Source organism: Anomalospiza imberbis, chromosome 2, assembly GCF_031753505.1.
Source record: "Anomalospiza imberbis isolate Cuckoo-Finch-1a 21T00152 chromosome 2, ASM3175350v1, whole genome shotgun sequence".
Classification (NCBI taxonomy): Eukaryota; Metazoa; Chordata; class Aves; order Passeriformes; family Viduidae; genus Anomalospiza; species Anomalospiza imberbis.
Genome location: NC_089682.1, coordinates 5064852 through 5090959, shown reverse-complemented (window position 1 = coordinate 5090959; position 26108 = coordinate 5064852). Strand labels below are relative to the sequence as shown.

Sequence of the window (26108 nt, the reverse complement as noted above, 5' to 3'; positions counted from 1 at the left end):
GCCTGTTTTCCCACATATTTAAATAGTGAAGGGTTATCTGCAGTCCAGGATGGCAGGACACTGTTCAAAAGGAAGGGTGAAAAAGCATGGATTTTTCATCTGGGAAGATAGAGATAATAGAAACACAAGTGGGAAAATCCAAAGGGTGGACTCAACAATTCAAACAGGGCAGAGAGAAATACCAGAGTGTAGCAGAAGGGGAATAAGACTATGAGCTCTCTGAAAGCACAAAATAAGGACAGTAAAAGCTTGGTGCAGAAGAGAAGAGCCAAAAAAAAAAAAAAAAATCTGAACAGAAAGGCATGAGAAAATTATAGAGCTCAAAGAAAAGTGGCCTGACAAAGACTTTGCTGGGGAATAGGAAGGAAAATAGAATCTCTGGACAGGGCTAGGAAACAGAAACTGTATTTGGTGCCAATAGTTTAAGCAGGATGATAGGCAGGAGAGGAGGGGCACTTGTATGGAGGGAGGACACTCCTCATGAGAAAAAGGCTTGTGCTGTCACATTTTCTGTCAGCACAGCCTTGATTTTCCGTGAAGTGTAGTTCTCATTCCTTCTTACTTGAAGGTGGAGCCTTCCCCAACAAAAAAAAATATTTGTATGATGTATCATCTGGTTTTTCAAGTTGACCAAATAAGGATTTGTGGGGGGTTAAAAACTGCCATTCTCAGAAGCCATGTAGCAACCTGCAGCCACACATCAGGTGGAAAGATACATGACTGATATGTTCCAGAAGCAGGAAAATGCTGTTTTGCTATAAGGGATTACCCAGGAAGGCAATGAGGAGACAGGAATTCTGACTCCCGAACCAGCAGATCCCAAAGGTTTATTTCCACCTGTGGTTTAGCCAGGTAAAGGCCAAGCTTGTTGGATCTACTGGTATATTAGTTAGAGCAGGAGAGAAGCACACAGCAGGGATCTCCTTGATGCCTTGGACTGGCTACCTAGAACAGAGGCTAGACAGAGTTAGAGAATAAAGTGGATATTTATTAAAGGCCTTTAACAGATACTCCTTGGGCCATGTAGGAGCCTGGCAGAGGCTACAGCCAAGATGGAAGAGGGGCATGAGTTTTTAAGGCAGATACAAGTTTGGTCTATTTGCATATCAGAGGTTAATTGTCCAGGTAATGAAATCACATTCCCCTGGTTTGGTTCCCTCCAATTCACTTTTGTTTATACTTTTCAGGCCTGAGGCTGTGCTGATGACTTTGGTTCTCAGGCCTGGAAGGATTGTTTTGTCTGACCACACTGTGAAGAGAGCTTACAAAGACTCTATATGGAGTTCAGAGTTATACACTAATGCAGTACAGGATCTGAAAAATAGAAAAGATAAAACTTAAGGCATCATTCAGAGCACAGGACTCCCAGGATGGCAGACTGCTCCCAGTGCTGCCACTGGATCCAGCTCCAGCCCCTGGGGGTTTTCCCATTGCAGCAGCACTCAGCCACACAGCAGAATTTGAAAGCAGAGAGAGCTGTTCCTCACCCTTCTGCAGTGTACCCAGAGGAAGTCAAGACATTGTTTTGAAACATACAGTGGATGGGACTGGCAATGTTCAAGTGGTGGATTATTCCCTCAGCAGAAACATCATTCCGAAGGGTGGTTCTCACCACAGTAGTAGTCATGTTCTGCAGCACAGAAAGGAAAAAATACATCAGTATTTCCAGGGTTGTACCAGAACTTTCCAGCTTCAGGTGCTTGGGTGTTCCCTGTTCTCCTGAGAGCAAAAATCAAACAGATTAAACCTCCAGTATCATTGTTGCTGTACAGAGAGGCAAAGAAAATACACCAGTCTTTCTCCTTTTCCTTTTTGTCACATCATAGAATAGCAGAACAGCTTTGGCTGGAAGGGATCTTAAAAATCATTAAGCTCCAAACCCTCTGCCATGGGCAAGGACACCTTCCACTAGGCCAGGCTGCCCAGAACTTTGTCTAACTTGGTCTTGAACACATCCAGGGATGGGACAATGATCATTCCTCAGCAATGGTCATTGCTCCAGAAGGGAGTTCCTGTGTTTTGGCATGGTCTGAACATAGCCATTGGTTTCGGATCCAAAGAGAGCTGTCACTCTTTGTCCCCAGTACTGGTAGCTATTGAAGTATTTGTCAGCATGAGATGGTGAAATTACTTTTAAGAAAAGACAGCTGCAAAGGGAACCCAGAAGAGGCATGGGAAGTGACTCAGTTTGGACAGGCCCATGACTTTTGCTGCCTGACCTCAAAGATTCCCCTTCTCTTTGGCGCTTCCCATCACACACTGAGGTAACTTTCCATCACAGGAAGGGGATTTCTTTCTCCAACAGAAGTTCAGCAACTAATAGATTGCACACCTAGCTAAGGATCTGCCACTGCCTCTCCCATCCTGAAAGAGAAATAAAGTGCTCCAGAGCTTGCTGGCATTCCCTTGATCAGAGGACTTACGGTCTCAACTTGGGTGCCACAGTTGCTCCAGCCCGCCTGCAGCACAACGTGGGTGCCATTGCTGGTGCTCACATTGCAGCCAGGCTCCCCCAGGAACAGGGAACTCTCTGGGATAGACTCCTGTTGCAAGAATCTCTTCTGGATGGCAAGGACAATCCTCTCAGTCTCACAAAGCACACTCACAGCGTCTTTAATGGAAACCTCTTGGGTGGGTTTGACAAGGGGGGCTGGAGATGCTCGAGGAGAAACATCAGGAGTTACCACAGGATCCATGGTGAGAGGAGTCAGCACCGTGCTGGAGAACATGGTGTCCTCCAGAGCTTTGTGCTCAGCAGGAGAGAAGTCCAGTGAAGCAGGGGAGGAAACGTGAGCTGAAGTTTGCAGAGATGTCACAGGTAAAATTGTGCTGTTCACAGGTTTCTTATCTGTCACTGTTGCCTTCTGGCTGAAGGGAAGTGCTGAAGAGTGCCAAAAATAAAGGTACTTTTGTAATTTACATGTTGAGATAGTTCTCATTAGGCAAAAGCAAACTCTTAGGAGGAAACTCACAGTTACTGGCAGGAAACCAGCTTCTTTTGTTCTTTTAACCTGCTCTACTTACTGCCAAAGCTGGGGCTTTTTTTTTAGAAAGGAGCCCACGAGACACATAAAGGGCCCATCAGTAAAGCTGTATTTCCTGGCAGCTGCAATAATTAGTGTGTAACACATGTACATACAGCTTTTGGAAGATCAGTGCTTGCACAATATTCTCCACTGGAAGTTGCTCAGCAAGTGCTTGTATGTTTTTGCCTGGAGCTGTAGGAGACTGCCCAGTTCTGGCTGGGGACATAACCAGGAGTTTGATAAAAAAACACAGGCCTCATTTGGGACTAGTTACTACCCAAAAGATGGGACCTGGAGTGCTTTGGAAAACTCATTTTGGGGGACGCGTGGGACAAACCTCATGCGGCAGCCCCATATTGCAGGTGTGCCCTGAGAGAGAGGAAGAAATGTGTCAGTGACCATCTGTAATGGTTCCAGGAAGGGAAAAGTGGGGGAAAAGGGAAGCACAGGTTCAGATCCATGTGTGTGTCAAGCGCCCAACATCCAGCACAGGTCTGGGCTTACACCCTGAGTATTCACCCAGCACTGACTGGGAGAGAATCAAGACAATAAACTCCATTTGCAGGGAAGCACAAACAATGTGTCTCATTGCACAAGACTCCTCTTAAATAATTTTAGTGGCTAAAACATAAAAATACCACCCATTTCCCAAGCAATATATAAAATCTGTACACATTTATAAATCCTTTTGGAACTGCCCAGCTTCCAGAAATGCCCCAAATGAAAAAGTCACTGATCTGTACAATAAAGGAAGGAAAATAAAAGTTGGAGCTCTTCCAGAGCTGGATTTCCCAAAAGCTTATCATCACATTAATATCTTAGTTAAAACGGAACAAATGTTAGTATCAACTGACAAATCAGTATGACTTCAGTAAAAAAATATTCCTTATCATTGTGGTTACAGAACCAAATATACATTACTGAAGAAGCTTAAGAGAATTTAGGAAATTAAAGCTCTTACATCAGCTAACAAGCAATCTGAGGAAAGAGAGAAGCCAGATGAATCAGCTCATAGAAGAATGTAGTTTGTAATATCAGCATTTTCTCCCTGCTGCCATACAGAAGTCAAGCCACCTATCAAGTATTTTCTGTTACTTTCTCTATTACCTGTTCTGTCCCCTCTGCTACTGCTAATGAAAATCACTAAGAATCTTGACAACCCTGTCTAATTTTTGTGGCAAATATGAGAAACAGAACTGTTAAAAGAACCTTGCAGCATTAAATATTAATGCAGTACATCCCCACTCCTAAAGTGATCCACTGCCCAAGGGGATGCTTCTGACCTCCTCAGTTTCTCCCCCATTTCACAATTCTGAGAAGATGCTGAGTAAAGCCCAGCATGAGTGAAGCAGAAGGCTTGTGTGACTGGTCCAGATTGCAGTCTAGTGCTGTCTTCATTTTTACCTGGCCAAAATTTTCATTTTTGAGAGAAAAAACATGCTTTTACTTCTCTTTCTCTTTCCAAAGTCTAAAAACTGGAGCAAACCAGACCACAGGTGGGACTCAGAAAGCAGCACCAGCCACCTGCTCTATGGGGACCTGTCCCTGAAACAAACCCTGTGTTTTAGCCCAGGTTTGGGGGAGGCAGGCACTCTACAAAGCATTACCACAAGATAGTTGTGATCCTACTAATTACCAGGATATGTAACTTCCCAGACCTACAGCTGTGAGTGTAACAGGCAAAAAACAATATTATAGAGCAGAGAATAAATATGTTTCTGAAGTAATTTTGCATGAGATTCTAACTGACAGCTTATAACAACGTTCTTTGGACAAATGGATTGTGTCAGGGACACAGTATTTTCTATTTTTTTTTTCAGAGGTGACTTGTGAAACAGAATTCAGCTGCTCTTAGTCAGGAGATTAATGTTTTTTGTTACTTACTTCAATTACATATAAAACAAAAGAAGTACAATCAACCATCATGCTGGGCTTGGCAAAGTGTGGGCTTTCACCTGAGCTCCAGACCCACAGGTGTGTGAGGAAAACAACTCTCCTAGTGAAGAAGAACACACATATTCATTTTTTTCCTTGGTATTTCTATTTAAATGGAAAAATTATTAGTGCAAAGCAGAGCGTAATGTGTTTTAAATTATTTTAAACAGTGCTAGTTATGGCTGTGTTCAGGGACTTATTTCCAGTGGTAGCTTATAAATCCCTCAGTCCATGACCTCTAACATCTCCTTACCTTTTTCTCTGTAAAACTGATTCTAGATATTGTCAAAAAGACCAGTTGGGTTTGTCCTTTTGGATCAGTGGTACCTCACTTCCCATGTCATCTGTGGGTGCTCTCTGAAAACCTTACTGGATGGATAAGCAGGAGCAATATAAGGAGAGAGAAAGGCTCTTCATCCATGCGTTTTACAGATATTTTCACCTCAGAAGACACAGATTAATAATAGCTTTTATCATCTGTCTGGTTCTGAAGAACTGCTGGGGCACAAGCTGCTCCTCACCGTGTATGGAGAGGCTGCTCCTGTCCATGGTGAAGTAGGAGCTGTGTTCCAAGGCCTCACAAAAAGTGGTGATGACATGGTGGACATCCACTTCTTCTGCAAGCAGCAAACTGAAACTTACCACTGTGCTCCCATTAGTAACACCCATTTCCAGCACTTTAATCAGACCAGCATCCATCTGCTGGAGCACCTCAAGGGGCAGAGATTTGTGCACCTGGAATAAAAACAAGGTGAGTGTGGGGATGGGCAGATGGAGCAGTTACATTTCAGGCTGTGTACACTGCTCAGAAATGAGTGTTGTGCAGCAGACAATTGACCTTTTGCTTTGTAACATTTTTCATCCAGAGCAGCTGAAGGATGTGGTGCACATTTAAGCATGAGTATTGAACGAGCCAAACGATTAAGATATCTCATCTGTCATTTGGCACAAGCCCTTGTCTCTGGTCACAGAAAGGGAGGGAGGAGATTGCAGGGAAGCTCCCATGTTCTGCCTCTCAAAATGCCCCTGAGGAGAGGGGCAATCCAAGGAATTCCTGTCCAATACAAGGAGTTGCTGGTGGAAGTGGAGGTGCTCCTGACACTCCACACTGCTTAGAGGGCTCTCTTAGCCCAGGAACATTACAACTTCGAGCAGGTGACCTTCAAGCTTTGCTTTACAGCTGATTTCTCACCAGAGCCAAGCAAACCCCACCTCTTCCTAAATGCCCAGACCAGGGTATCATGGGGCCAGGTGGGGGCTACCACACTGTGGCCACCTCCAACTGCTTCTTCCTCTCCCTGATTTCTGCAGGGAATATCTGGAGCAGCAGGGCTGGATTTCAGCCATGAGTTTAAGGCACAGTTTATGTCAGTGTGTAATGCTCGGGGATGCCAGCAGTGATTCCCACCAGGAAGAGCCCAGGGAAGAGGCAAGCACTGGGAGCCACCAGGAGAAGCCTTGCTTGCCTTGCACCCACGCTCAGAGCTGGTGCATTTAGTGCTGGATTCTCACAGCTTTTGCACAGCCTTGTGCCCTGCTGCTGTGCATTACCCAGCCCTGACTTCCCCACTGTCTGTTACTCAGCCCTGCAGATGGTCCCAGGATTTGCAGGTGTCCTGCAGCCCTTTCCTGATCCCCAGAGCTGGTGTGTTTCTCATGCTGGGTGCCAAGGCAGCATGGCACAGAGCAAACCCCCTGTGTGCCCCTGGAAACAGCTGCCATGTGCCTGCAAGTCCCACACAGCAAACCGGGGAGTGCCCCATGGAGCACGCAGGCAGAGCTGGGAGGATGGAGACAGCTGGCTCCCCTCCAAAAACCTGGGCAGAACATAAACCGTCCTTGTCAGACCCCAAATCTCCCATTTCACCAAAACAGGGCTTCTTGGGCTCCTTCTCTCTTTCTGCTGTTTCACAAGCAGGTACTGAAAAGTTGGAGGTCGGACCTAAGTTTTCAGCTTTCATAATTTCTGTGTGAACTTCTCAATATCAAACACAGACACCAGTGACATCCTCTTAGCCCACGCTGATTTCATCCTCTTTCCCTATCTGAAAATTTTATTTTATCAGTTCTTCTTTTTCACAGAATCACAGAATCATTTAGGTTGGAAAAGACCTCTAAGATCATCAAGTCCAACCTGTGACTAATCCCCACCTTGTCCCCAGCCCAGAGCACTGAGTGCCATGTCCAGCCCTTCCCTGGACACCTGCAGGGATGGGCACTCCAAACCTCCCTAGGCAGCCCCTGCCAAGGCCTGAGCACCCTTTCCATGGGGAAATTCCTCCTGGTGTCCACCCTGAACCTTCCCTAGAGCAGCTTGAGGCCAATTCCTCTTGTCCTGTCACTTGTTCCCTGTGACCAGAGCCTGACCCCCACCTGGCTACAGGGTTTGTTTGGTTGGTTTGTTTTGTTTCTGTCCTTATTCCAATTTTTCCTCCCAAAGCAGGACCCAGAGCTTGAATAGCATCGGGGCGGGCACATTCACAGTATTTGTATTTAGCCACTAGGTGACACTACAAAACCCTTTATCCAAGAGACTCCAGGATTTCCCAACAGGTACCACACCCTGGGTTATCAAAACAACGCTTCCTGAAGCGGGGCTCGAAATAAATAAATAAATAAATAAAAATTTTTAAAAAGGAGACGGGGAAGGAGACTGAACTTTTTGGAAATAAATAGTCAATATATAATACCCTTGAGTATGAGGATTTTATACAAGAGAAATTATCTTCAGGTCTGTCACTGTATCTGCAATTTCTGTAGCACACAAAGGAAACCTAAGCAGGGAATGCACTGACAGTCTGGAAACTGGGAATAAGTAAATAAAAGGTACAGTGATTTGAACAGAATATTGTTTGAAGATTGTTTTTTCACTCAGAGAGGAAAAAAATTCCCCACTGTGTGTGGTTTGGCTGCACCTTCAGGGAGAAGGTTCCAGAGCACACATCTGCCCAGCCACCATCACCAGCAGCTTCCAGAATGTGGAGGTGGATAAACTCAGATTAACAAAAGGGTGAAATTACACTGAAATAGTGAAAATTTCTTAATCCCTATTCCTACACTCATTCCACATTCATATAGCTTCAACTACAATCATTCTAGGTGCATTCAGCTACACAAACAAACACAGGCTGTGTGCCTTCCACATGAGGGGGTCACCTTCATCAGTTCCACACCTTTTGTCAAGTTTAAGACACCCACATTCAAAACAAGCTTTCCACTTGGGAATTTATTGCATCTCAGTGAATGCATTTTCAACTCAAACCTTTTGCTTTCCCAACATTTTGTTGGGGACAAGCCATGCTATCCTTCTTGGGGTGTTATAAAACACAAGGTGAACTAAACCCAGGACTTAAATTTTTTTTTTTTTTTTTTTTTTTTTGCCTTTAGCTATGTTGTTTTTAAGTTGCATTACAAGAAAGGTGGTGGAACTGGCCTGGACAATGACAGTGCAGGTTGTCACATCAAGTTTTACCTCCTTCTCATTATTTAAAGGATGATATTTCCATTTGATGTGCTGCCAATTTAACCACATGGCACTTAAGTGCTGGGACTTAAGAACATTATACACATCAGGGTTTTTAAATCCTCTGAATTGTAGATTATGACTCCAAAGAGGTTTAAAAAAATTCTCTGGCAAATTGTATTTAACTGGAACCTGAGAGTGCTTTTAAAGCTCATAAAACTTTCCTCATTTACTTTCAAAGATCCATTTCTGGTCCTCATAACCTGAAAAGAAAATATACAGATCTTTCTGGTCTCCTAAATTTTCTTTGGCATCTAGAAATACAATATTTGTAATATTATTTACAGCAGCTATGCAATTATAGCCCATTTACAGTGGCTCAGAGGTGGAAGGAATCAACACTAACACATCTCTCCAGCTGATCCACAAAACCAGAGTGCTGGAAAAAGGAGTTAGTTCCTTATAATCCCAAATGATCATTTTCTGCCTGAAAATTTGAGACCCAAGTAAAACTGACACAAAACTTCATTTTGTTCCCTTTTGTAACCATTTTACATTTTTTCCTAAATATATTAGTACCCGTGATTTTCTGGGCTAAGATAACTGAGTGAATGAAGGAAATACATTCATTTTTTTTTTTATATGTCCATTTCAATACTGTGCTGTTCTGAAATAGCCTCGGGCAGAGCGTGGTGCTGAACGAGAGAGAGAGAGGTCAGCAGAGAATTGGTCCCTTTTCACTTTGCTAATCACATCACTCTCGTTCTGTCACAGTTTTTCTGATGTGACAGCTTGGGGCCAAAACAGCTCCGGGAAAGCTGTGCTCTGCTAACACACCCAGAAAGGTGCAAACCAGTCGTGGCCAGTGGGAAACTGATTTGATGTCCGAGAAGGATAAAAGCATCACCCTCTCCCCTCCCTGCAGTGGTCTGTGACCCCAGGCTGTGCCCCTGTGCCAGCTGTGCTCCAGTGGCACGTGGGGACTCTGTCCTCAGTGAGTCTTGGGAGGCCTCTGCAGGGTTTGAAAATCCATCAAATTGCCAGTGATGGATTTATCACCACACTCATCAAGGCCTCTGAAAACACAGACAGTGCAGGGGAGGTAAGGGAGGCAATAAAGCAGCCCAGCATAACCAGTGGATTTCCAGGCATGGGTGTGTTGGAGGGAGCACCAGAAGGAACAAACTTCTGACAAATTCACTGCAATATTAGATACTGTCAAAGGCAACACCCCAGAATGCTGAGAGGGTTAAAGGCACAGCAGATACCATGCTGTGCTTTGATCTTGCACTCTAATTAGAAGTGAGGGCAGAGGTGTCTTTTCAAGAAACCACTCCCTTTCCAGATATGGGGCTACAAAATCCAGGATGATTACAAGAACTGTCAGCCTTGAGGCTGACAAAGGATAATAATAATCATACAGCTAATTAGGATAGTGCTGTTCAGGGCAAGGGTATCAGAACACTTTGCTAGTTCTATTACCTTTCCACCACACCCCTGGTATGAGAAGGAGAGGACATGGAGGTACCAGAGAATCCCAAAATCCTGATCTTCCTCTAAAACACAGCTGCACACTTATCCTGCAGCCTCAGGCAGTCAGGGGAAGCCAAACCTCACAGGTGTGTCAAGGGACACACATGAGTTATACAGGCTTTGGGGGGAAAAGACCATACACGGGGTTTTATTGAGACAGGTAACAGGTCACATCCTTCTTCACCACTTACTTCATCAACAAAGAGCTGTGCAAAGGTTTGATTTTCCTCACTGCTGTTATTGCTAAAGCCTGGAGAGTATTCCATGTTTGTTATCCGAACTGTGCCACTAAGTTTCTGGAAGGCTGCAAGGTAAGAAAAAAGACAATTTCTGTACCATGTGCTTTATGGGCTGCAGTCCATGGACAGGTGTGTCACAGTGTCCAGCATCCCTGGCCACATGTATCCACTCATAGCAGCAGCAGGCCAGTCCTCTAAAATGTAGCCCAACCCCCAAAAGTCTAAAAATAAATCATCCAGCATCTTAGTCTGCCCTGCCTGAGTCCCAGATGGCTCTCAAGGAAGGCAGTGACCTCCTGTAGGTCTCATATCTGCCAGCTCTGCTTTGGATGCTCGGGGGTGTCTGGAATGTTGCTCTATCCAGGCATTGGAATCGCTCTCCCAGGCTCAGCTGGCTGTCCCACCAGTCCCTCCAAAGGGAAACCACTGCAGCACCAAATCCTCCCTGCAGCCTCAGAGGAAGGCTGGGCTGCTGCCTGAGCTTACACATCTACACTTTGGACAGCTGTGGTGGGACGAGGTGAATCCCAACAGGGTGGGATTCCCTCCCACTTCCCTTCCCAACTTCCCTCCTAGTTCACATCTGCTGAATGACATCAAGGCAGACTCAAACATTTGAGTTTATTTCCTGATTTCTCAGTGTTTCCCAGTGTCTCTGGGTTTAGCATTGTTACTACAGATGCTGAAGTGATCAGAGAGCAGAGAAGGAGCTTCTCAAGGCATGGTCTGTGCCTCTGGCATCCATTTAGTGATGACTGCAATCATCCAGTGCTGCGACCATTGCCAGCAAATTGCCTTCGCTCTGCCCCCAGCTCCTAACAAATCATCACTTTTGGCACAGCAAAACCTGATGTTTCAATGGTTTATATAAACACAGGAAAGTCTTCACCAAAAACCTCAAGAACTTTACCATCTGGCTAAGGATTCAGTTTAAAATTCTGAATCAAGTTACCAGTCTTTACTTTCTGGTGTAGCAACCTGCTTTCCTCCCTGCACACACCTGACTGCACCTCCACAGGGTATCAGGCACCAGGTTCCAGCTCCGAGACTGTCTGACTCCTATATTCAGTTTTAATCTGCCATTTTAGCTGCTTTCTTTGAAACAGAAGGAATTATAAAGCTCTGCATAAACTCTGTGGAGCAATTTATACCCAAGTTCTGCTCACGTTAGGAAAATAATCACTTGGACTAGGGCAGGTACTGGAGGAAAAGAAATAGTAATCAGGTAAAGCTTTACAGGGGAGGGGAGAAATGCCTGCTTGAAGCGAGCCACTGGAGGAGGGTTCCTTTATCCCAGCATAATTCTGATCCCAAAGGAATCCTCACCACCAACAGTCAGATCAAAGGATTTGGGCTTGCTTTTTGCCATGGCTAGTCCTGTCATGTGAACATAGGTATTTAGGGGATAAAACACATTCAGTTGTCTCAGATGAGAGGGGGAAATGTTCTGAATTACTCTCAAATAATAGCAAAAAAGTCCCCTGATATTTAGAAGACCAGACTATGAAGAGTTGGCTGAGGCTGAGCCTCCAGGTCAGAGATGATGCCACAAGGAGGAGGCTGCATATGAAACTTCACCAAACATGGGCTTTTGCCCTCTGAATTTCCTGCCCCAGGCTAGTAAGATGCCACTCTGGTGGCTCTTGCTCTTATTCCTTAGGCATAATCCATTCACAAGCTTCTTTCCCAGCAAAAGCACTTGGCTTAATATTTGATTCATCAGGAATATAAACCACGTTTTTATAAACGGAACTCTTTTTGTGTAGAATTCTTCAGGTTTTTTTTCCAGCTGGGAACAGCCTTTATGTGGCTTTTTGTCAGTTAAAATTAACCAATTTTATGCTTAATTTTTTTTTCATTAGAAAAACCCCAAACATCTTTCTTAGGAGGAGAGAAGACAGCAGCTGAGCAGGGCATTGGCACAGCTGCCCAAGGCAGGGCAGGATGGCAGGAGGGGACACCTGGTGAGCAGGGCTGGGGGGACAAGAGAGGCTGGAGAAGCAGCAGAACATGGCTGAAAAAGCCTCATTCCTTTTTCCATTTTCCAGGGAGAAAGGAATGAGGGAGCACCACAAGTGGGGCTGGATGAGTGGAGACCACCAAGAACACGAGATCACAGGGGAGGGGGAGATAAAAGAGCAGAGGCAAGTGTGACTTGGGATCAGAGAGATGTGGAGGGCACGAGAGACAGAATAAAGACAAGCAGAAGCAAAACTGAAAATAGCCAAATTGAATAGTGACCCACTACAGAAAAAAAATATACATTTAGTAATGGGCAGAGACAGCAGCATTCCTGTCCCAAACAGAACTGTGATTTTAAGACCAAATCTGACTCTCTGAACTATGATTCAGCTCCAATCAACAGAAAAATCCCCTAATTAGCTGCAACACATCTACCAAAACCCAAACAGATTAAACCTTCCCCAGCCTTGTTGCTCTCAATTGCATCTCTTGAAGCAGTGTCTCTCGGGTTTCCAGGCAGCTCCTGCCTCACAGGGGATTTGTGGAGCATTCTGACTGATCATCCTCTGCTGAGAGCAATGGGAAGGCAGGTCCTTTTCCTCCCTGGCTCCCTAAATTAACTCCAAAGACAGCTGCTGCTGCTGTGTCCTGGTGCCAGAGGCTGCAGGAAAAACCAGGATGTGTGGCAAAAGGACGAGCAGCAAATGTTGCCACGAGCCACGCTCAGTGCACTCTTTTATGTGCTTCCTCCTCTTGGAGTGAAGAAATGTAACATCAATAAAAGCAACTGCTAAATTGCCAGGAAGAGGAATCGCTCTCACAAGCTGATTTAGCAAAGAGAAAGTGCCAATTCCTGCAGAAAATATTATTGACATAGAAAAAATTGCAAGCACCAAGAAAATAATTTTGACATTGAAAAAATAGTTTTAAATGCCTTTTTCTGAACTCTGAGCAAGGCTTTGCTTCTCCCCCAGGTGAGTTCCCACACGTGCAGATCCCATGGGATGTGTACTCACCATGGTCCGGGCTAGGGGCTGGAGAGGTGCCTGACCAATCTGGTGACTCCAAGGCGCCAGAGTGTCCCTCAGACCAAGAGCTGTTCTCCCTTGTCACCTCTCCATCTGCTCTGGGGGTGGCAATGCCAGCATTCCCTGTGGCCAGCAGAGCTGTGTTGGGGCCACCTGGAGAGTTGCCTTGGGGCACAGCAGGAGCTGTGTGAGTCCTGGTGGCAGCTGAGGCTGTCTGATTTGGAAACAGCCACAGGGAGCCGAGCTGCACCTGCTTGGCTGTGCCCACAGGTGTGTTTGGGACAGCGGCCTTGGCCACCGAGCTTGGGCTGCTGGCCACTGTGCCCACGGCCAGTGCCCTGCTGGGGGTGACCCCCATGGCCGTGGGGCTGCTGGCCCTGCTGAAACCCATCCATGGGGCCAGACCTTTTTGCCAAGGGGTTGGAGGAGCACTGGCGGCACTGTGGGACGCTTGTTGGTCACCCGGGGCCAGCGCAGCAGGGAGGAGTGTGGTGGTGGCGCTCAACGCGGGGCCCGTGGTGGCAGTGGGAGCAGGGCCTGCAGGGCTTCTGCCCTCTTCAGGAGCCAAGTCTGTGGTGGTTCTTATTTCAGGAGCCACGGCTTCAGTGAGAGGATCCACAATCTCACCTGGAACACAATAAACACACCCTGAAATGGAGCCTCAAACTGGATGAGGAGGCACCAGGGCCTGGCCTGAAAATGGCACCATGGCTCAACCACCCATGGCAGCATTACAAAAACAGGTCTTGGATGGTCATGAACAGAGTGAAGAACACGTGATTTTTATGGGGTTGAGTCTGGTTTGGGCTGATACAAAGAAACAGATTTGATTCTTGGGTGTCCTGTTCTGGTTGGCAAAGCTTTGGATCAATTTGGTGGGAGGACATTGGCCACAGACATGGCAAAAGAGGGAAAAATACTCCTTGCAGTTATCAGGCTTATCAAAGAGGATAAGCTGAATTTATTTATTTATTTTAATAGTAATGATAATGATAATGATTATGATAATAATAATAATAATAATAATAATAATAATAAACATGTATATGTATATGTATATATATATACACACATATATAGTTAGAGACATGTCACCCCTTCAGCCACAGATTGCAAAGGTGCAGTTTTCTGAAGAGATGCTATAAAGCAGATGTAAAACCCCACAACTTGTTCCAATGTTTCATGTCAGAAAAACCCCAAAACCAAAAAAAAATAAAAACCACAAACAAACAAACAAACAAAAAACACACAAAAAAAAATCCCCTACATGCCAGCCTTTTTCTCACCCTCACAATTTCTTCCAGGTCGGGATGGATTGGTATCCATGGTTGTCTTGCACCTGCACATATAGGAGCCCATCAAATCTATACACTCTGCTAACACAGAGCAGTCATTCTCAGCTTGGGAAGCACATTCATCCCAGTCTGTGGGACCAAAACAAGAACAAGGGTCAGACAGCCTCCCTGCTGGCTGCATTAAGCTAGAAATAATCATTAAGTAGTCCTTTTTTAATTTACTTATATGGTGTTCCTTTTTCATCATTTACTTGTCAGCCAAGCTTTGAGCGATGCAGAACACTATCTGTTTTGTTATTCTCTTGTTCTTGTATTCTGAAAAGTGTTTTTTTTCTGAGTAAAGACGTTTTAAAGAATTGTTTTTAGAGGTAAACACATTTAAAGTGAAAAAAAATGCTCTAGGTTTGTACTACAATTATATCAAAATCACTCACTATACCAAGTTCTGTGTACAGCACCTCCAGATATATCAGGTAATTAATGGATCTGTTACCACTAGCTACCAGTAGATACAACATTAAATAGGAACTTAATCCAAATAATCTTCTGCTTCAAATATAAAGTAAATGCTAGTAACTCCCACGGGAAGCATTAATCTGTTCTTAACAGAGGAAGTGCTAAGGGCAAAATCTCTTTTTATACAATTTTTCTTTTCAAAAGTAATGCTGTAGAACTGTGACCCTCTTTCTGGTAGTGTCAGAAAAGACATCCTGATTCATCAATGCATGAAGATGCTCTAAGGGTGTTCTTTATGTCTGATTTCAGCTGCTCTGAATCAGTTAGAGATGCCTTTTTATGCAGTGATGGACCTATTTTATTGCTGAATCTCTTCTCTTTTGAGGGATTTATATCTGGAGTCTTGTGTTGCCATTCACACCCTGTTCCAGCAAATCTGCAAGAGCTGATTTAGTCCTTTGGACAGGAATAATTCCTGTGAATCCCAGGTGAGCCCGCCCTGTGTGACTGCCTTGCGCACTCACCTCCTGCCTCAGGGTCTGAAAGAGGGAGAGCAGCAAATGAGGCTAAAAACTGTGTCTTGGGACAAGTAATTCTGATCAGAGGCTAGAAAATTGTTCTGAATAACAAAGGAACATAAGTGCTTGTCCTGCAAACTTGCAGATTAATGATGGTGATTATTTCTCTGAAACAAAGGAACGCCCCATTCTACGTGCATGCACATACACACACTCATCTTTCTGCTTGCTTTTCCCTCCTTCTAGCTAATATTTCAATTCTTTTCACTTTGTTTGTCATTGGGTAATTGCTGTGTCCATGATAGTCTCCATTAGACAATTTCACATGCCTATGGCCAGCAGTTGCCTATTATGTTCCAGCCTCAGCCACTTAGAGGGAATGCAGAAGTGTGCAGGATTGACTGAACACCAGAGATGAAATCTCATTAATTCCTAACTGTGCTATGAAATAATTGTGACCCTTGGTGGCTTCCAACACCATCTGAGAGATGCTAATTGCCAAATCACTTACATTCACTGCCTCCATTGTCTCTGAGGGTTTCCTTTCTCCTCACTTAACAGGGTTTTAAAGCAAATTCCTTCACCTCTGATGGCCACATTCAATCATGCATGGGTCAAAACGCTGGCACTGAGTGGTGCATCACTTGTGCACTTACACACACACACACTGCACTATTTTCCTCTCTAAACCATCCCATCTCAGCCAAGGTCTGCTCTGAGCTCTCCTTCTGCACTCTTGGCACCTCTCTGGCCCTTCACATTTGGCATTTCCCTACACACACCTCAACCAACAGTCCTAGTCCAAAAATTATTAAAATGCCACCTTTGTGTTCATTCCGATTACCTATTATACACCCGTAGTGGGTACATGCAAAGGGTAAAAATCTGTGAAAATCCTTGCCAAATGATGTTGCAGATGCTAAAGATTTATCTGGTTTGACGGGGAGATTCATGGGGGATAAACAAACCCAAAGAAATCCCTCTGGATTCAGGGAGTTCTGGAGCTGAAAACAGTTGTTGGCTAAGGGACTGTTTGTGGGAGGTGATGCCTTCTCCAGGAGTTGGCTCCTGGCTGGTCCTGAGGCTGGGTCATTGTGCTAGAAGGATCTTGGGCCTGACTCAGCACACATCCTCTCCTCTCCTCTCTTCTCTTCTCCTCTCCTCTCACAAAACAGATTTTATTGTGTCTATTCATCATGGCAATAAACTTAATAATTTATGGATCTTCAAAGAGATCTGGTTCACTCCCTTCAGTTGTGCTGTCCCTTCTGACTTCTCCTCCCTGCTTTTCACAGTTGAATGGACTGTCACTAAAGCAAGCACAAAGCCTGGTGGTGGCCAGGCTGCAGGGAGAATCCAGGGGACAGGGTTTGGGTGGGTTTATTGCCAAAGGTCATGTCCTGGGGCTCTCCAGGATCAGGAAGGAAAACACCCCATTTTACAAATCCTTCCTTCATGTGTTTCACTCCTTATTTTCCACTTAGGAAACTCATGTTGAAGAAATTCTTCTTTGGGTAGAACTAAGAAATAAACCCCTTTTCTCAGCCCCTAAGGAGGAGTGGAGGTGTTGGCTGTGCCCCTGGATAAGTGTGGTGCTACTGGAAGCCACCTGGTTTCTGCAGCTAAAGTGACAGTCCAGAGCCATGACCTTCTTCTTCCTCAGCCTCTTTGTCTCAGGATCAATAACATTTAGAAAACATTTTGGTACACATCAACCTCTTGCAATTCAGTCTCAGCTGCCACTGTGTTATTTGTAGGCTTCAAGTGCAATTTGTCTCCTGGTTTTTTCCTGTCCTGTTCTCCTTAACCTGCATATGCTCTGCAACTCCAAAGGGAGTTTTTCCTGCTCAGAAAGGCTCAACACACCAAGAGAGAAGAATAACCCATTCTGTTGGCTTTGGCAACTTTCTGAACTCTGCTGTCTCTGCCAGCTGGGAAACCTGAGGACAGAACTCAGTCCTTTGAAGATAAAAGTGGTGATTATTGAAGATCAAACAAAGGCCTGGTTTAACATAAATTCCATGCATGCTTCTTCAGTCCTATTCACAGTAAGGACATTTGGGTATTCCTCTGGCTGGGTTTCTAGAGAGAAGATGTTAGATTTCTTAATCCTTGGCCCAAGTACAGTCCCCCTATCTTGGAGCACAAAACTGTCTAGAGGCAGTTCTGGGATCTAAAGGCTACAGATATTCCACAGTAATCCTGTCTGCCATTCAGCTCGAGAAAGATATGGCAAACTTCCAGCTGGGGACAGAGAAGAGAGGGAGGAAAATGAACAGGGAAACCAAAGGCTCCCCTTGGGTTAACCACAGTGAGGAGAAGCAGTGCCTGCAGGTACATGGGGACAGCCAGTGCTCCTTTGTCTGTCCCTTCTGGGCTTATGGATAAAACCCCTGGAAGAATACTCACATCATGGTTTTCTATCCACCAAACCACATCCTTTGTTTCTCTATTTTGTGAAGAATATTGATGATACTGCACGTGATCGAATCACAAACTCTGCTTTCTTCTTTGAAAAAAATAATAACAAAAATTACCTTCTACTGCAGTGTTTTGCTGATCCACCACAAGCACAGAGCCATTGTGCAGGGACGAAAGCACTGGGGCAAATGTGGAGGCATCCACTGGAAACTCGGGATCCTGCACGGTGATTCTGAGTCTCACAATGATGCTTCCTGCTGCCAGGGATTCAATCTGCACTTTCAACTTCCCAGATTTGTACAAGGCAGAAATGTTGGGTGGAAATGAATTTCCAAGCTGAGCAAATGGAGAAAAGCATTGACAATTAGGGAGCCAACAGGTACCTCTTTAAATATTTATATAAGCACAACAGCTGTGTAGCTGGTCTAAGCTCACATCAGGGTAGAGAGGCAAGAAAAGGCAGAGAGAAGAAAGGAGAGGGGAATGTTGTGCTCACAAACACCCAAGGAGGCAGAAGCAACACAGATGGGCATTGCTCCTTTTTCTTCCCATCCTGATGAAGCCAATCAGGTCTGCATTAATCTCAGAGAGGACTTACTCTGAGATTCCTACACAGAATCCAAAATCTTTCTACACAGCAAAAGTGAACAATTTGCAACTGTGGGAAATAAAGCCATGTGAGGAGGTTCAATTAGCAATTTCTGTTGGGCAAATGCCTCTTCTCTGCTGCCCTTGAATGTATAGCTCCATTATTGCTTTGGGATTTTCTCTTGCATTTAAATTCACACATGGTTACGAGTCAGCCTTTGTTTTGGGTGGAGATCCCAATTCTTCTGTATGGGCCCTGTTCTGTGCAGCAAAACTGTAGGAGATTGCTCCATCTGAAACCTCCCCCTTTTTTGGGAAGCTCAGAGCTTCCACCAGACTTCATGACTCAAGTTTTGTTTCTGGCTGATTATACCTGACTGTGGACAGTGGCCACATGTGTGCAGGCAAGGAATGGGGGTGGAGAAGAAAGCCTGATCCAGATACTTTCCTTGAAAGAAGAAAGAGAGCAGGCAGAGAACTATTTATTTGAGAGGAGTAGGACATTAATTGAGCAGACTGTGCTGAAATGAATGCCAGGAATGCCATTTCAATATTCCATTTAAAAGCCTCAAGTTAATTTACTGTGAGTTTATTGCCAAATTAAAGATCCAAGGAAAGGAGCCCCTGTTGCATGCCTGCATTTGTAATTCCTTCACTCTTCTGCAAGGGAAAATTCTCACTGGCTTCATTGCTAACAAGGCCAAGGGCTTGATCTGTCTAGTGTGTTGTAATTATAAAGAAAGGTCACAGGAAATAGCGTGCTGATTTTGAAGGAATATTTCATCCAGGCATAAAATCCTCTATTACATTAAATAACTTTTACATTGAAAAAAATGTATTACACAGAGACGTAGTCATTTTACCTCTGTAAGCAACAGCCTTGAAAATTCCTCATATGCTGAGCTGCTGGAATTATGGAAATCATCAGTGAAGTTGTAGTTGAGAATCCTCATAGTAACATCAAATATCTTGGCCTCTGTAAAACACAACATTAAAACACACTGACAAAGTAGGAAAGGATTCAGTTAAAATTTATGTACCTGGACCAAAATCTTAGCTGATGGAGGAAAGGAGGACAAGATTGAGAGATTTTGGTATTAAATCAAGAAAATAAATCCAACAGGCTTCTACAAGCTTCTGATACATTGAGAAGATGCACTTATATCAGGTCTAAAGGGATATTTTGGTGCCTAATTGGAACTGCATGAGAACTGGGTGTACACATACCTGGGTCTGGCCCTACATAACTCCTGCCTTGAAGCTCATCTCTGGCCCACCAGTCACAGTTTTTATTTATTTCTTTTTCTGATCTTGGTAGTGGGGATAATATATTCTTAAACTTAAAATACAACAAAAAGCTGTGCATTCCCCTTGTGTGGTGAGTCCTGACAAACACTGTACAGAGTACAGGAGCCAAAACCAAGAGCCAAGGAATCTCTAACTGCTTTATCCTGTATAAACACTCCCAGGCTGTTACTCCTTGGACTGATCCTTGGAAAACTTTTCTTTTTCTCAAGGTCTCCAACTTCATACTCTGAAGTTCAGCTCTCTGTTTTCATAACCACTAGACCTCCTACTATCCCTCCACGAAGAGAGTAATTTCCTTCTGACCCAAACTGGAGTCATCCCTCAGCTCATCAAAGGGAGGCTCTTAGGGATAAACATGAACAGCAGCATTCCCACTGTGGTCAGTAATAAAGAGTCCACTGCCTGCTCTTTGAAAAAAAGGGGAGAGATCTATTTCTTTATTTGCATGGAGGCTTAGGAAATAATTTAAGACTAGAGAAAAAGCAAAATTATGTTTGATCAACACACTAGGGCCTCAGGAAGCTCCCACCAACAGTTAATTGAACAGAACTGGGCAGGTAGTCTGCATCTTTCTTACTCAGTCCTTGTAATTCTCTTTAATCCTTTATTCAGCAGAATCTGCCCTTCCTCTGGGCACTCTGGCTAGCTCAGCTGAGCCCTTGACAAACCAGTTGCCTGGGTTTCCCTCTGGCCACAGCCATCAACCAGGGAAAAACGAGGCCTGCTGGGAGATGGGTGGCAGAAAGCGGTGCCAGGCATCAAAGCAACGAATTTTTAAAAAACAAGTGTAAGCTTAGCCTGATATCTGTAATAATCTAATCAGCTCCAGCACTGCTTTATCAACTAAGGCCAAAGTTCTGCTGTCTGATATTCTTGGTTGGATAAACGCTGGAGTAGATGAGATAAAAAGTGCTGAAGAAGTTGTTCAGTGAGGACCATAGGGTCATTGCTGAACTGCAAGCGAGTGGGGATGGATGGAGGAGAAGGGAGAAAATAGAGATCTACTATATTATATATATTTTTAAAGTGTTTCTTTACCTGTTTTAACATTTTGATGGGAGATAATGGTTTTTCCACAAGTTTCATAGCTGATCTCTACTGAATACATCACACCTGCTTCCAGGTGAGACACGTCCACTTGCATTTCCTCTGTCTTCAGGTTTTGCACAGTTTCATTGCCCTTGGCCACCTGGACTTGGAAAGTGTGGTTCAGAGTGGAACTGACAAGCCAGGACATTTCAAAGCTGTTGCTGGTAACGCTCAGGATTCGATGGTTTGTAACTGCAGAGGGATCTGTTGCAAGAAAACAGCAGCAAGAGCTGGCACAGCAAAAGCAACAGTTCACTTTTAATGCCTTCTGCTGTTCTAAATCCACTACAGACAAGCACTCTGACAGTCAATAGGGTCAGGATAGAATCTGCCCCTCTCACACCAGCAGATGCCCTCATCCATGAACCACCCCACTAGAGTTACTGATTTAGTGTTTAACCTTTTTATTTTCTTTTACTATATACACTTCTGTTGAATCACAGCATCACAGAATAGTTTGGGCTGGAAAGAGCCCTAAAGCTTATCCAGTTCCACCCCCTGCCATGGGCAGGGACACCTTCCACTAGACCAGGCTGCTCAGAGACCAGTCCAACTTGGCCCTGAGCACTTCCAGGGATAAGGCAGCCACAATCCCTGTGGACAACCTAATCTCCTCCAAATCACTAACATAAATAATCAGCCAGCGAGCTACAGGTGCAAACAACAGGAATAAATTTGGAAGAGTGACTCTGGGTACTCTACATGTGTTGACACCTACTTTAATCACCAAAATGCCTCTGTTCAGGCAAAGGTTGCCTGGATTTATCCTGGAAAACTTCCCAGACCCCAGCTAACAGATGCTGGGGGAGAGTGGCATGCAGCACTTCACCTGTCATTCCACTCTAGTGCAGTGCAGTCATTGTCATGTCCATGGGAAAAGACAGGGCCCTTCAGAGATGATTCCTGCCCTGGGAGGAGGAGGTGTTTAAAGTGGTAGGATGAGTTGCTCTGCATCAGAGCCAGTCTGTCTGGCTCGAGAGAGAGAGAGAGAGAGCCCAGACAAGACACCTCTGCTGGAGAGAGCTGGGGGCAGGAGAGATGAGCATCACACCCCATGCTAACCCAGAGACCATGGCATGCTGCTGCCACAGCTTCAAGTCTTTCATGCTAATGGTTAGGCTAAGGAGAAAAGGTTGTTTTCATAAATTGCTTCAAGAGAACACAATTGTTTCCAGCACTCTGAGCCAGGTGGCTGCCAAACACCCCCAAAAGCCACTCCCCACTGCGCTACAGGGGCCTCAGTTTAATTCCTCTGGCTTCAGCTTCGATCAGAAGTCGTGGATGAAGATCAAGAATACCCAGCCTGTCTCTCTGAACTCCCAAAGAACAACTTAAATCTATTTCCTCCCACAGAAGAACAGGGTGTTGTTGAAAGGATTGTAATAACTCTTGCCCAAAAGGGCTGGATCACCCATATAAACACAAATCCACTGAGGTTTGTTCCCATCACAAATCAAGAAAACATTTATTAAAATCCAAGGTTACTTACAGCACCCAGCATCTGTAGATTGGTTGGTTATGGACAAGAGACTTGATTTCCTTAGAGAAGGAGAGCTACTGCCAGTGTTAACAGCATTTACTGAACTTGGAGTAGATACTCCAATGCCTAGGGGAAAATTGTATTATCAGAGTCAGAGTATTTCTAAGAAAATTAATCCAAAATAATACCATTTAGGTTTTCCACACGAAAAGCAGCAATAGAAGTAATAGAAATAAAAAATAAAAATGGTATCATATCACAAAAGCATAAAGTAGTACATTATCTTAATTTTTGAGATTAAGGGATTGTAAAATTGTTTTCTAATTAAAGCATCGAATCTGCAAGCAGTTATTCATCTCATTATCTTAAAGCCCATTAGCAGGCCCATTGATGTCTGTGGGCTGTAAGTATATTTTGCTGAACTGGTACCACAAGGAATTATTTCAGCCAGTGCCAAACTCCAGCTGCTTGCAGCAGAGAGCTCAGCAGCAGTGCAGGAGCTCAGGGCGGGATCACACAACCACTGAGTCCAGGCTGCAGTCAAAACAGGAAAAAAGAAAATGGTAGAAATAATTCCACTAATTGTTCCTCAAGAGGCTGGGGAGGTGCACTGACAACAAGTGACTGGTTCTGAGAAGCAGTAGGGTCTGAAGCTTTAGCTTTTGGCAGATAAGTGAGGACAGCTCAGGGTGAAATGGAGGAAACACAAGGGACTGTGAAATAAATACTCTGCATTTCCATCAGAAACAGGTAACAGGTTTATGTGGCATTTTCTCCCAACAGGAGGAGAAGGGGCACTCATGTTCCAGAAATTCCTGCAGGTGACTCCTGCAAAGGAGCACAAAGTCCTGCAGGAACATCCTCAGCACTTCCCAGGGTGAGACCTACATTTCTTACCTTCCTTCCTTGGGCTCAGCCGGTGAGGGATGACAGTGGCATGTTCATGCTGAGGGTGGCAGCTGTAATAACCCTCCAGGTTTACACAGCTGCTCTTCTCAGGGCAAGCATTGAATTCAGCATAGGAGCATTCATTGACATCTAGGAAGAACAATACACCTTGCACAGATATTGGGAGCAGCATCAAGATCCTCTGCACTGCGTGTAGACCAGGCTCTGGCTATGATAAATTCAGTGTAAATGTGCAGTAATGCTGTTAAAGCTATTCTGGATGTTACCACCCTATCACTTTTTATCCCAATTCTTTGGAATTAGAAGACAATTAGGAGCAGCTCCTGCTTACACCTGTAGGATGCCATCCAAACCTGAGATGTCAGCACAGGAGGAAGGAGGACTACCCAGTGATTTTACTGAAAACAGTAAAAAACCTGAGTAAACACAGAATAAGAAAAATGCATTTCTGGGGTGAAAATGTACAGACAACTGCAGAGCAATAAGTAGCTTGACATAATTTAAAATTAATATATTGAAATGTTTATGTAACACTTAAAAAGTACATAGTAATATTCTATAGTAATTAACAGACTATAAATATGACTTGTTTCATACAAGCTACTGGCAGTAACATGGCAACAGAATATATCTGCTTCCCAAGAAAACAGGTTTTTTAAGAGCCTGTTTAATACAATTAATGATTGTGCTACAAATATGCACATATTTGCTTTTTCATCTGAAAAAAATGATATTACTGGGAGAAAATAAATTTGAGGGCTCAGAAGTGTTCCCTTCCAAACTATTCACTCCAAAATAGTGATTAACTCTCCATCCTATAACAGAAAGGTCAGGGCCATGTTTGCAAAGTTTGCTATCTTTGAAAGCAAATTTATGGTTCTATAAATGAGATCCCAAGTGAAGAGGGACGAAAGCCCCTAAAATGTGACAGGATTACAGTCAGTGACCTTGCACTTGTGTGTCAATCACTTCATACACACGCTTCACCATGGCCTTCAGGGAGGAGGAGACCTCTGCCAGAGGAGCTGGGTGGTGCATGCCCAGGAGAAGCTGGGAGGCCACTGTCCCAGCGTAGATGTCCCCACGGTTACTCTGGATGTGGTGCACAGAGGCATTCAGGGGCTGCAATGCACCAGTGATCTGGAAAACAGGGCAGCAAACACTGGAGCACCTTGGTCATTTCCCAGCACATGAATTATGCAGTGGTTATTATCATAATCTGAGTGCAGAAGGAAATTCAGAAACCATGGCAAAGTGGTTTAGGCCTGTATTTATGCAAGGTGAGTTCTTATTTTCACATTTCACAACAGATTTATGTTACAGCAATGCCAAGCTCAGGGGGGTGTGGAGCTGATCTCAAAATGCTTTGGCAGAAGGAGTAACCCAGGAAGAGGTGGGAAAAGTCCTGCTTTGCAAAGTCTCCATGGATTCCAGTAAATCACACAGGCCACCACAATTCACCTGCAATAAAGCTGTTCAACACTTCCTGCTTTGAACAGCTAAATGGACTGCTGGCAAAGGGAATAGAAAGAAAAAGAGGAAAAGCAATAGACTCAGGATGAAGGGTGGGATTAAGAGAGGCCCCAGAGAGACCAAGCCATCCCAACTGAGAGTCAGGAATGAGAGAAGGGATTTGCTGGTGGGCTGAGCATTGAGAGTCAGTGGAACAAGCAGCAGGACACTCTGAGTGTCCTCCCTCACTGATCAGCTTCACCTCAACTTCCCATTTCCTGAGCATTTCACTTTCACATTGCTTCTTTTAGACCAAGATGTAAAAGCCTTGGTGGATCCTTGCCCCTACTACACAGCAACGGGACCAGGGTTTCTTGCTTTTTTAGGATATGAGAAGGGAAAATTAGATAGGAAAAATGACATGCATGCTGTTGTTATCATTTCTATTCTCCTGCTCATCAGTGCCAGCAGATTATAGCAGATAGGTTTGTCTTGGAAAGGCTTAACTTAAAATTCCGTATCAGAAAACATCATGCTTTGAAGGTCTTGAAGTCTGGTCCCAGTCTGTCATAGGCCCAAAACTGAACTGAGACAGAGCTGGAGCAAGCACTACTTAAGCAGGAAAACCCCCTTTATTTCAGTATGTCTTTAAATTGCCCTTGGAAGAGACCTGAAAAATTTGCTAAAGAAGCTGATAAATCAATGTTACTTGAATTTCTTAAGGACGCATTTGACATTCAGTAATCAGAAACACAGAAATAATCAGAAATAGGGCCAAAAAAAAAAAACAGTCTGTCAGAACAAAGGGGGAGCAAAGAGTGGCCCCTGAGTAACAGAATCATGGGCACAATGAGGGAAGAGTTGCTTCTGTACATACCACGGAGTGCAAAAGGCGGGAATGATTCAGAAGGTGGGAATCCACCCGGGTTAATTCATTAAAATCCATTTTCACGAGCACTGTCACGTTGTACCAGAACATCCTCCCTGCAGGAAACAAAACAGCCAAGTCATCTGAGGTCTGGTGCTGCAGAAGGCGACAGAGCTTCAGGGAGGCTCTGAGCAAGCAAAGCAAGATTTCACTTGGCAAAGGTGAGGGCCAGCTAGGGCCTCGTTTGCCATATGCCACAGGCAGAGGAGCCAGGGAAGGTTTGCTGGACCCACAGCACCCACACTCCACTCAGTGCTCACAGGTATAGTAAAAGTGGCCCCCAATGTCTGGGAAGAATGAGGTTAATTAATTACTTTATTATGTTATATTACACGATAACTATATTATATTAACAAGAACTATCATTAACTAGTTATATTACTAATAAGAAAAACTTGTGACTCTCTGCTGAGAGTCTTGACACAGTTGTGGATTTAATTGGTTAATGAATTTAAACAGCTATTACTAGAATTTAATC

The 26108-nt window shown here is 44.3% G+C and overlaps 1 protein-coding gene across 1 annotated transcript in view; it reads right to left on the bottom strand.

Annotated features, from left to right (window-relative positions):
* Positions 1-26108, bottom strand: part of UMODL1 (uromodulin like 1) — a 49365-nt gene that overhangs the window by 9778 nt on the left and 13479 nt on the right. The window contains exons 4-16 of the mRNA XM_068179591.1: positions 25580-25686; positions 24198-24390; positions 23239-23379; positions 22351-22467; positions 20811-21065; positions 19328-19440; positions 17993-18212; positions 14473-14610; positions 13175-13813; positions 10149-10261; positions 5483-5696; positions 2424-2881; positions 1488-1630 (exon numbers count right to left, since the gene is read on the bottom strand). Of these exons, the coding sequence (XP_068035692.1) occupies positions 1488-1630; positions 2424-2881; positions 5483-5696; positions 10149-10261; positions 13175-13813; positions 14473-14610; positions 17993-18212; positions 19328-19440; positions 20811-21065; positions 22351-22467; positions 23239-23379; positions 24198-24390; positions 25580-25686 (2851 nt within the window). The remainder of the gene's footprint in view (positions 1-1487; positions 1631-2423; positions 2882-5482; positions 5697-10148; positions 10262-13174; positions 13814-14472; positions 14611-17992; positions 18213-19327; positions 19441-20810; positions 21066-22350; positions 22468-23238; positions 23380-24197; positions 24391-25579; positions 25687-26108) is intronic.